At 36.6% G+C, this 10437-nt stretch overlaps 1 protein-coding gene across 3 annotated transcripts in view; it reads left to right on the plus strand.

The window, feature by feature from the left end:
- Positions 1 to 9417, plus strand: part of SHCBP1 (SHC binding and spindle associated 1) — a gene marked incomplete at both ends in the record, with an annotated part of 36888 nt that extends 27471 nt beyond the window's left edge. For all 3 annotated transcript variants that reach the window (XM_079908075.1, XM_079908077.1, XM_079908076.1), the window contains 3 exons: positions 6937 to 7023; positions 7391 to 7532; positions 9092 to 9417. In XM_079908075.1, coding sequence (XP_079764201.1) covers positions 6937 to 7023; positions 7391 to 7532; positions 9092 to 9417 — 555 coding nt within the window. The remainder of the gene's footprint in view (positions 1 to 6936; positions 7024 to 7390; positions 7533 to 9091) is intronic.
- Positions 9418 to 10437: the final 1020 nt, after the last annotated feature.

The following is a 10437-nucleotide window of genomic DNA, read 5'->3' on the forward strand; positions in this document are numbered from 1 at the left end:
TCATGTTTCTAGTTGTGGCCTTTTCTTTTTTGCTTAGAGAATTCCCTTTGGCATTTCTTGCAAAACTGGCTTGGTGGTGCTGAATGCTTTTAGCTTTTGCTGTCTATAAAATTTTTGATCTCTCCCATCAAATCTGAATGAAAGCCTTGCCAGATAAAGTATTCTTTTTTTTTTCCCAACATATTGTATAATTCATTTTATGTGAAATGTCCAGGACAGCCACATCTATATGGATAGAAAGTAGAGTAGTGATTGCCTAGGGCTGGGAGTAAGGTGGGGAAGAGGGGATTGGGGTAATAACTGAAGGATACAGGGTCTCTTTCTAAGGTGATGAAAATGTTTTAACATTGACTGTGGTAATGGTTACACAACTCTGAATATACTAAAATCCATTGAATGGTACATTAAACTTAAGTGGGTGAATTGCATGGTATGTGAGTTGTATCTCAGTAAGAAGGGAATGATGTAACCAGGATGGTGGGAAGCATCCTTTGGGCTCCAGCTTTCTCCTTGACCCTCTCTATCCTCACTGTCCCTACAGGGTGTCTTCCTTCCCACCACATTCCAGTCCAGGAGTGTCTTGATCTGTCCCTGGCCATCCCTGTTGCCTTTCTCTTCTTTTGGGTGGACCATGAAGTATGCTGGCCTTTCATTAGCTGGTGTCTGATATCAGGATTTCTTCTTTTTTGATTATTGAAGTATAGTTGATATATGATATCTTGTTAGTTTCAGCTATACAGCAAAATGATTCATTCTTATATCTGTATATTTTTTCAGATTATTTTGCACAGGTGGAGTATTCTTGATTTTAGGTTTTTCCCTTTTATCACTTTAAATATATTGTACCCTTTGGCTTTCAGAGTTTCTGCTGAAAAGTCAGCTGATAGCCTTATGGGAGTTCCCTTGTACATAAGTTGATGCTTTTCCCTTGCTGTTTTTAATATTCTCTTTATATTTAATTTTTGCCATTTTAATTATAATGTGTCTTGATATGGTCCCTCTTTGGTTTGATCCTATTTGGGACTCTCTCTGCTTCCTGGACCTGGATTTCTGTTTCCCAGGTTAGGGAAATTTTCAGCTTTTATGTCTTCAAGTATGTTCTCTATGCCTTTCTCTCTTTGTTCTCCTTCTGGGATTCTTATAATGTGAATGTTGTCCCACACGCCACTTAAACTGTCCTCATTTCTTTTTATTCTTTTTCTGTGTTCAGCTTCAGTGATTTCTACCTCTCTGTCTTTCAGCTAGCTGATTTGTTCCTCTGTATCATTTAATCTACTATTGATTTCTTCTAGTGTATTTTTCATTTCAGTTATTGTATTTCCTCTCTGTTTGGTTCTTCTTTATATTTTCTAAGTCTTTGTTAAACTTCTCTTTATGCTCATCCAGGTTTCTCCAGAGTTCTTTGATCATCTTTTGAGCATTACCTTGAACTCTTTATCAGGTGGATTGTCTATCGCCACTTCATTTAGTTCTTGTGGGGTTTTTATCTTGTTCCTTCCCTTGGAACATGATCCTCTGTCACCTCATTTTGCCTAATTCCTGTTTGTGGGTTGCCTACCCTGGGGGTATAGGTCTTGACTGTACTGGGTCTCTGACCCTTCTATATCTGTCTCATTGCAGTTCCTTCTTTATAACTTTAATTGTGGGAAATATTTTCTGCTAGTCATCAGGTTGTTCTCATTGATAGTCACTCTGGTAAATAGTTTAATTTTGGTGTGCCTGTTGGGGGAGGTTCTCAGGGTCTTCCTACTTTGCCATATTTGCCACTGGTATAAGGTTAACTGTAGGTTTTTTGTAAATATTCTTTATCAAACTAAGGAAGTTCTCCTTTATTTCTGTTTTCTGAGAATTTTTATAATAAATTTGTTTTGGCTTTTGTCAGATGCTTTTTTCCTGCATCAATTTTTGGTGGATTACAAGTGATTGATTTTCAAATTTTGAACCATCCTTGCATCCCTGGAATAAGCCTCACTTGGTCATAGTATATAATTCTTTATATATTGCTGAATTGTATTTGCTAATATTTTCTTAGGAATTTATATATCTATATTCATGAGACATATTGGTCTGAAGTTTTCCTTATTTGTACTGTCTTTATCTGGTTTTGTTATCAGAGTAATGCTAGCTTCATGAAATGAATTTGAAAGTATTCCCTCTTCTGTTTTCTGGAAGTGATTGTATAGAATTGGTGTTAATTCTTCTTTAAGCGTTTGGTAGATTTCTCCAGTGAAATCATCTGGGCCTGGAGATTTCTTTTTTGGGAGTTTAAAAATTATGGATTAAATTTCCTTAATAATTATAGGGCTATTCAATGACCTATTTCATGTTGGGTGAATTAATGGATGCACTCATAGGGTATAGAGCCCTTGTGACCAGGACCCAGTCAGTGGTGAAGGGCTTTCCTATTTGACAGTGATGGCAGCGGGCTCCTGGCACACCTGCTACATGCACCATGTTGCATGCAGGGATGTTGCTTGCACACCCCGCCCCCCATCCTCTTAGGCCTCACACCAGCCTGGGGATTCAGGTGGACCATTTCTTCTTCTAAGTTGTCAAATGTATAGAGCTGTTTGTGGTGTTCCCTGATTCTTTAGATGTTTGCAGGGCCTGTGGTGATATCCCCTGTTTCATTCTTGATATTAGTAGTTTGTGTAGTCTCTCTCTCTCTTTTTTTCCTTTTTTCTTTGCGAATCTTGCTGAAGGTTTGTCAGTTTCATTGAAGTGTTTTCAAAGTGCCAACTCTGTTTCATTGATTTTCACTAATCTGTTTTCAATTTTATTTATTTTTGCTCTTGTCTTTATTATTTCCTTCCTTCTGTTTACACTGGGTTTATTTTGCTCTTTCTCTAGGTTCTTTGGGTGAGAGCTTAGATTGTTGATTTGAGACTTTTCTCTTTTCGGATGTATGCTTTTAATGCTATAAATTTCCCTCTTGGCACTGATTTAGCAAATTTTGATAGGTTGTATTTTCATTTTTGACCCATGCAGTATTTAGAAGTGTGCTATTTTGCTTCCAAGTATTTGGAGTTTTACTATTATCTTTTGTTGTTGATTTCTAGTTTGATTCCATTGTGGTCAAAAAACACACTGTATGACTTCAGTTTTTAAAATTTTGTTGAGGTTTATTTTGATGGCACAGGATATGGTCCGTCTTGGTATATGTTCCATAGGCCCTTGAAAGGAAATGTGTATTTTGCTGTTATTGAGTATAAATGTCAACTAGATCGGGTTGGTTGATAATGTTTTTGAGTTCTTCTATATTCTTTCTGATTTTCTGTCTATTTGTTTCAGTTTTTGAGAGATGGATTGTTAAAGTCTCTTACTATAACTTAGGATTTGTCTTTCTCCTTTCAGTCCTATTAGTTTTTGCTACACATATTTTGTAGTTCTGTTATTTGGTGCATATCCATTTGGTATTGCTTTTTTTTTTTTTGGTGAACCAACCTATTTATCATTATATAATGTTAGTGTCTATCTTTGGTAATTTTTTTTGCTTTGAATTCTACTTTATCTGATATTAATAGAGCCACACTTGCTTTCTTTTGATTAAAGTTTGCATGGTATATCTATTTTTTTCAAGATTTTTTTGATGTGGATCATTTTTTAAGTCCTTATCGAATTTGTTACAATATTGCTTCTATTTTATGTTTTGGTTTTTTGGCTGCGAGGCATGTGGGATCTTAGCTCCCTGACCAGGGATCGAACCCACACCCCCTGCATTGGAAGGTGAAGTCTTACCCACTGGACCAGCAGGAAAGTCCCTGCATGGTATATCTTTTTCCATACTTTTATTTTCATCCTGTCTTTATTGTTCTGTTTGAAGTGAATTGTAGACAGCACATAGTTGGATCTTGTTTTTTAATCCACTTTGCCAGTCTTTGTCATTTAATTGGTGTATTTAGACCACTTACATTTAGTGTAATTATTGTTGTTAAGTCTTTATTCTGCCATTTTATTTTTTGTTTTCTATTCTGTTTCTCATTTTAAGTTTTTTGCCATCCTGTAGGTTACCTGAACATTTTTTAGAATTCCATTTGTTTTTGAGTATATCTCTTTGTATAGTTTTTTAAGTGGTTGCTCTAGGTATTGCATTATATGTATAACTTACCACAGTTTACTGATGTTATCTCACCAGTTTGAGTGAACTGCTAACGTCTCTTTACCATCCCCTGTCTGTAATATAATTATCTTCAATATTTCCTTTTCAAACTTCTTGACACATTAGACCACATTAGACAGTGTTATGTTTAATTATGATGTATCTTGAAATGGATTTCTTTGAGCTTATCCCATTTGGGGTTTTCTCAGCTTCTTGAGTCTGTAGGCTTACTGTCTCTTGCCAAATTTGGGAATTTTTAGCTATTTCTTCTTTGAATTTTTTTTTAGCTTCACACATCCTCTCTTCTTCTAGGACTCTGATGACACAAATTTTGGATCTTTTGTTATTGTCCCATAGGTCCCTGAGGTTCGGTTTACTTTTCTTTTTCAGACTGTTTTCTCTCTGTTGTTCAGACTGGATAATTTCTATTGTTCTGTCTTCTGTTTCACTAATTCTTTCCTCTGTTCTTACCTTTCTGCTGTTGTGCCCATCCACTGAGCTTTTTATTTCAGTTATGGTATTTCTCAGTTCTGAAATTTCCATTTGGTTCTTTTATCTTCTATTTCTTTGATGAGACTTTCTATTTTCTTGTTCAGCTTGCTATTGATATTTTTCATTTAAGTATATTCATAATTGCTCATTAAAGCAATTGGCTGCCTTAAAATCCTTGTTAGCTAATTCCATCATCTCTGACATCTTGGTTTTGGTTTTTACTGATTATCTTATTGAGTTTGACATCTTCTTGGCACTTGGTATGAGAAGTGATTTTCCACTGAAACCTGGACGTTTTATATTATACTATGAGAATCTGCATCTTCTGTTTTAGCTGGGTTTCTCTTACCCTTGTTACTGCCAGGTGGAGGTAGAAGTCCAAGTTCCCCATTTGGCCTCCATTGACATCCAAGTTGAGTGGGGAAGCTCCTTCTTACTGCTGGGTGGGGGTGAGAATTCCAGCTTCTTACTGACTCCACTGATGCTCTGGCACATGGCAGTGGTCTTGTTACTACCGGCAATGGTGAAAGTGTTACACCCTCCACTGGGCCTGCTCTGACACCACTCCAGTAGGGAAGGGGTGTGGCACCTTGTTATTATCAGTTGGAGATACAAGTGCAGGTCCCATATGTAGTCTCCACAAGTGGGAGGGCCTTGTTACTAGCTTGTGAGGATGAAAATCCTTGGCCTTAACTGAAAATCCCAGTGTGGGTGTGGGGGTGCCTAGTCATAGCCTCAAGAGGGTGGAAGTCTAGGCTCCCCTTGGCACTTGCCAGCATGGGTGGGGGTTGGCCAGTTTTTTTCCTGTGGTGTTTGGATAGAATAGAGTTGTTACTGTTTCAAAGTTTTCTGGGCTTGCCTGGTCCTTTGGCTAAAGAGAGCAGGCTTTTAGGGAGGCATTTCTGGTCTGTTTGGCACTTATGGATTGCCAGCTTCTTTAGCTTCATGTCTGGGAATATAAGGCAAAAAGAATACCCAGGAAATGCACCAATGTGTTGGTGTCATTCCTCAGGTGTTGAGGTGTCTAGCTGGTCTGCCTTTTCAATCATCTTATGTTTGTTGTATATATGATGTCCATGGTTTTTACTTGTACCATTATCTTACAAGTGGCAGCCTCTTCAGTTTCTTTTTAGTTACTGAATATCTGTTCAGCTTCATAGCATACTTTGAACATGATTGTCCCATTTACTAAGTGGCTGTGGCTTAAATTATTCTTCTCTTTTTTACATGATTCCTGATAATTTGATATTTAATTTTAACTATTTCGTTGTGTATGTATTTTTAATGTTATTGCCCCTAAATCTTTTTTTGTATATAGCTATAAACTGAAAATCTTAGCCAAAGGCCCATTTCCCAGATCTTTTGACCGCTCTACAGAGAGTTAGGTTTGTGTGTAGTGACCATCCCACTACATAAACCCATCCCACTACTAAAACGTAATCCCTAAAGGGGAAAGTAATAATAAATGTTTTCTCATGGCACACTCCTATTCCTAGGAAAACAGCTTAACATACATGCAATAGATGTGTCATAAATGGTTAATAGCAACTCTTCTTCATCTAGGATATTGTGTATGAAATTATTCCAAAAATGAATTTTTAAATAATCATAGAGGTTTGAGCCAAACCATTTTTACTTACTAAAGTGCCTAGCATGGCATCAGGGAATCATTCCTATTATTGTTAATTTTTTTGTTGGTACCACTTGGTACCAAGGGACAATGTGAGCGCATTGGGCAATGCATGGATTGTTCTGGTTACTCTGTAGGTATAAACAGGACACTTGAATTGGTTACTAATTTAACATGTGTGTAGTAGTGGGGACCATTAATTATTTTAATTCATGGAAGTGATTTTCAAGTTAGGTTGGGATATTTTTAAACTGGTGCACTTTTAAAAATATAGGGCCTTATTTCTGTCTACAGCTTTACTATATTTTACTAGATTTGAACACTGTTCTCCAACTAACTGAGTATTTCTGAGAGAATGGTCATTTTTAATAAGTGTATCTTTCAACATAATCGTTAACTGACTTTTTTTGGCAGAATCAGAAAACTGATTTGTCCCAGATAAAAGAGAGTGAAATAGTAATCAAGTGTTGAAACTCTTAGCCATTGTTTTTGTGTGTGTGTGTGTGTGTGTGTGTGTGTGGTATTTGAAAGTAATAAATGATAGACAACTTGCTGGAAATGAAGCAAATGGAAATGTTGATTAGAAATACCTAATAAAACTTTCTATAAAATACTTTGTATTTGCACTGCATTAAAGTCTAAGAAGTGACAAACCTTCTTTTATAGTCTTGCCTATTTTAAACTGATTGTCATTACCTTAAAATGTAACTTGTAGGGTGCAGGTATAGAAATATATCCCGGGAGTAAGTGCACCCTGAGTGACAATGGGATCCATCACTGCAAGGAAGGGATCCTCATTAAGGTGAGCACCTGCTGAGACACCCTCTTTCCAAAGGTCAGAATGGTTTTACCTAAGAAATAATTATGTTTTATTAAATTCCCATGTTGTTCCTGTTGTTTTCTGGTTTTGAAAAGCATAAACAGTATGTAAATTTTAATAATATCAATAGTTGGTGGTTGAAAGTCTCCTGTGAGAATACTTTGTTATCTATAGATCTGCAGAAATGACAAAGAAATGCTGTGTCACTCAGAGCTCAGATTGTGCCACCACGTATTAATAAGCATAGCTTTCTATTTTATTTTTAGAATAGCCTGAAAAAAGTGAGATTTCTAAAGCAGGCAGTGTTGAATGTGACAGTTCCTTAAAATATTTGTTTTCAATGTCACAGGACTTCTTAGATGAACATTATGACATTCCCAAAATAACCATGGTGAATAATGTCATACATAATAATGAAGGTTATGGTGTTGTCTTGGTGAAACCTACAATTTTCTCTGACCTGCAAGAAAATGCCCAAGATGAAACTGAAGGTATGGTATATTTAGTAATTTTCAAAATAAAAACCAGACCTAATTTATTGTATTTCAGCATTAAACTCTGATTAAAGATCTTAATCTTCTTCTCCTCTTTAAAAAAGATAACTAGCACATGCTTAGGCATGGAGATAGAGAAACTCGATAAAGCTATAACATTATGGAATCTTGGAGTGAAAGAAACTTTCAAGGTCAACTAGTCAGCTGGTCAAAGCCTTTGATGTGTGGTTTCTGTGGTCCTGCAGTTCCCTTCTTACCATGCTTGGCTTTCTGTAAATTTATAGAATAAGGATGGGCATATGATAGCAATGGTGGTTCCTGCTGGCATTTGTTAAGGATGGAGGCAGAAAAATGAATGTGCCAGGTTGAAGGCTGCATTTTACTGGAGGGGATCATGGAGTTCACCTCTAGTTTTTATTTGTAAAAGTAAATACCTCCCTGTCAGCTGTCTTTCTTGGCAGCAAAGCTGATCTAACACAGTGGGAAGTTTATGAATTTCAAGCCATGACCCAGATTACTATGAAATCTCAGTCATGGAGAAGGATTGTGCATTGGCATAGATGAGGAAAGTTTAAAGGATGATGAGTAGTCCTTGTCATCCTTCAGGATCCACTCCAGCTATCTGGTAGTTCTTTTTCTCCTCACAGTTCTGTAGGTCAGAAGTTATGGTGAGCTTGGCTGGGTTATCTGCTTAGGGTCTCACAGGGTGAAAGAGGTATCAGCTGGGCGGGGCCCTTATCTGAAAGCTCTGGGGCGAGAATCTGCTTCCAAATTCCTTTATGTTGTCGGCAGAATCAATTTCCTTGAGGTCATAAGACAGAGGTCTCTACTTTTTTTGTTGGCTGTTGGCTGAGGATTGCTCTCAGCTCGTAGGGACCACTCTTGGGTCCTTGCCCCATAACCCCCTCCATTTCAGTAATAGAAGACCTCCCTCAAAGCAGATCTCTCCTGCTTCAAATCTTTTTCATGCTCTGAATCTCTTTATGCTTTTCTCTTCTTCATCCAGCCAGGGAAAACATTGCTATTAAAGGGTTCATATGATTAGGTTACGTATACCTGAGTTATCAACTGATTAGTAACCTTAATTACATCTGCAAGGTCCTTTTGCCATTTAACAGTTATGAAAGTAACACCAAGTGGCAGATGGCCCTGCATTACGGGGCCATCTAGAATTCTGCCATCACAGGCAGTCACTTATAAAGCTGCTAGATTGGGAGTTCCTTTAGGGAAAATAGCAGTTTTATTTATCTTTACATCTAGCTTCTAATACAGGGCTTAGTAAATATCCAGGAGGGACCTGTTGAGTAGATGAGATCTAGGATAAAAAGAGAAAATTCAAAATTGGTAATCTTGTATTAGGGTCAGGAGACCTTGAAGACTAAGACACCTGCTTGTTGAGATACTTATGGCAGAGAGTTTGTGAAGTCCAGTCAGATGACAGCTGGAATCCTTAACAGAAAAAACTTGAAAGCTCTGATAGACTGTAGAAATACATGTTTTAGTTGGGTTAGTTTGTATATTTAACTCTATTTGTTATAATTTGTTTGTTTCTTCAGAAAATGGAACACTTAAAGTTCAGACAAGTGGAGAGGCAGATGTAGCTGAAAGAGTGGATCTAGAAGAGCTGATTGAATGTGCAACTGGTAAAATGGAGCTTTACATGAGAGCTGACCTTTCTGAGCAAGTCGAAGGCAATTGTGAAATTGTAAATGAACTAGTTGCTGCCTCCACACAAAAAGGCCAGTTGAAGAAGAAAAGGTTGAGTGAACTGGGGATCACACAAGCTGATGACAACTTAATGTCACAGGAGATGTTTGTTTCAATTGTGGGGAACCAGTTCAAGTGGAATGGGAAGGGGAGTTTTGGCACATTTCTCTTCTGACCACTGTGATGTAAATAGATAGCAAAATATTGGATTTTGCACATGCTGCACCCAAGAATCACTGCTGCTATCATACTTTGCTTCATGGCTATATTTTGTATCTGATATATTCGATTGGGTTTGAGTGAAACAGATTTATTTCTGTCTGCAGGTGTTGCACATAAAACACGCTCTTTATAAAGAAGGTCATAAAAACATAAAATAGAAAATATTTGGAGATTTCTTATCTAGAAAGTCTTGCTTTTTCAAACACATAGTTCTCATATTAAGTCTATTAATAACTTTCTAGTATAAATACACTTTAGCACTTCAAAGAGGAGGAACAAAGGCAGGGAATGCAAGATGAGCGCACAAAAACGCAATAGGCATCAATGTGCAGTATTCTTATAGTTGTCTTTTTAATCCCAGTTATAGTGAGTCTGATATCCATGCTTTATTTGCATAATACTTGTCTTAAAAGCTTTTATGATTGGGAGGTTATCTCCCTTATCAGGCTTATTATTGAGAATCTGAGTGGGAATGCCTTTTTATGTTGAACTATGTAATCATCAAAACAGTAATAGCATAGCAGGTTTGAAACAGAAATGAAACATCTTATTCAGAGCCAATGCATACATAGAGCATTTTCACTACTGCTGAATATGAGTGATTAAAAAGAAGGTGATTTTCTTTCACCAGCAGTATTCTGATCAAATTTCTTACATAGTCAAAATGATTACCTATACAACCTGTATCAGCTCCGTGTTTTTGATATCATATTGTAAAATACAGCTTTTAAAAGTATTTATGTTTTTAAAAAGTATGTGTGACATTAAAATTCCTACTGATTAAAATTATAATGATGAAATAATAAATTGAATCTTGGTATATTTTTCCAACTGCATTATGGGCCATAGTGCCTGTGTAGCATGTGTGATCCTTTGAAATACATACAATATTTTGATATCTTTTTAGTGTTTCAGAGTATTAAAATTTTTCCCCAGTCAAGTCATTTCTTAAATTTGAATAAATTATAATTTT

Source organism: Stenella coeruleoalba (assembly GCF_951394435.1).
Source record: "Stenella coeruleoalba genome assembly, chromosome: 20".
Taxonomy (NCBI): Eukaryota; Metazoa; Chordata; class Mammalia; order Artiodactyla; family Delphinidae; genus Stenella; species Stenella coeruleoalba.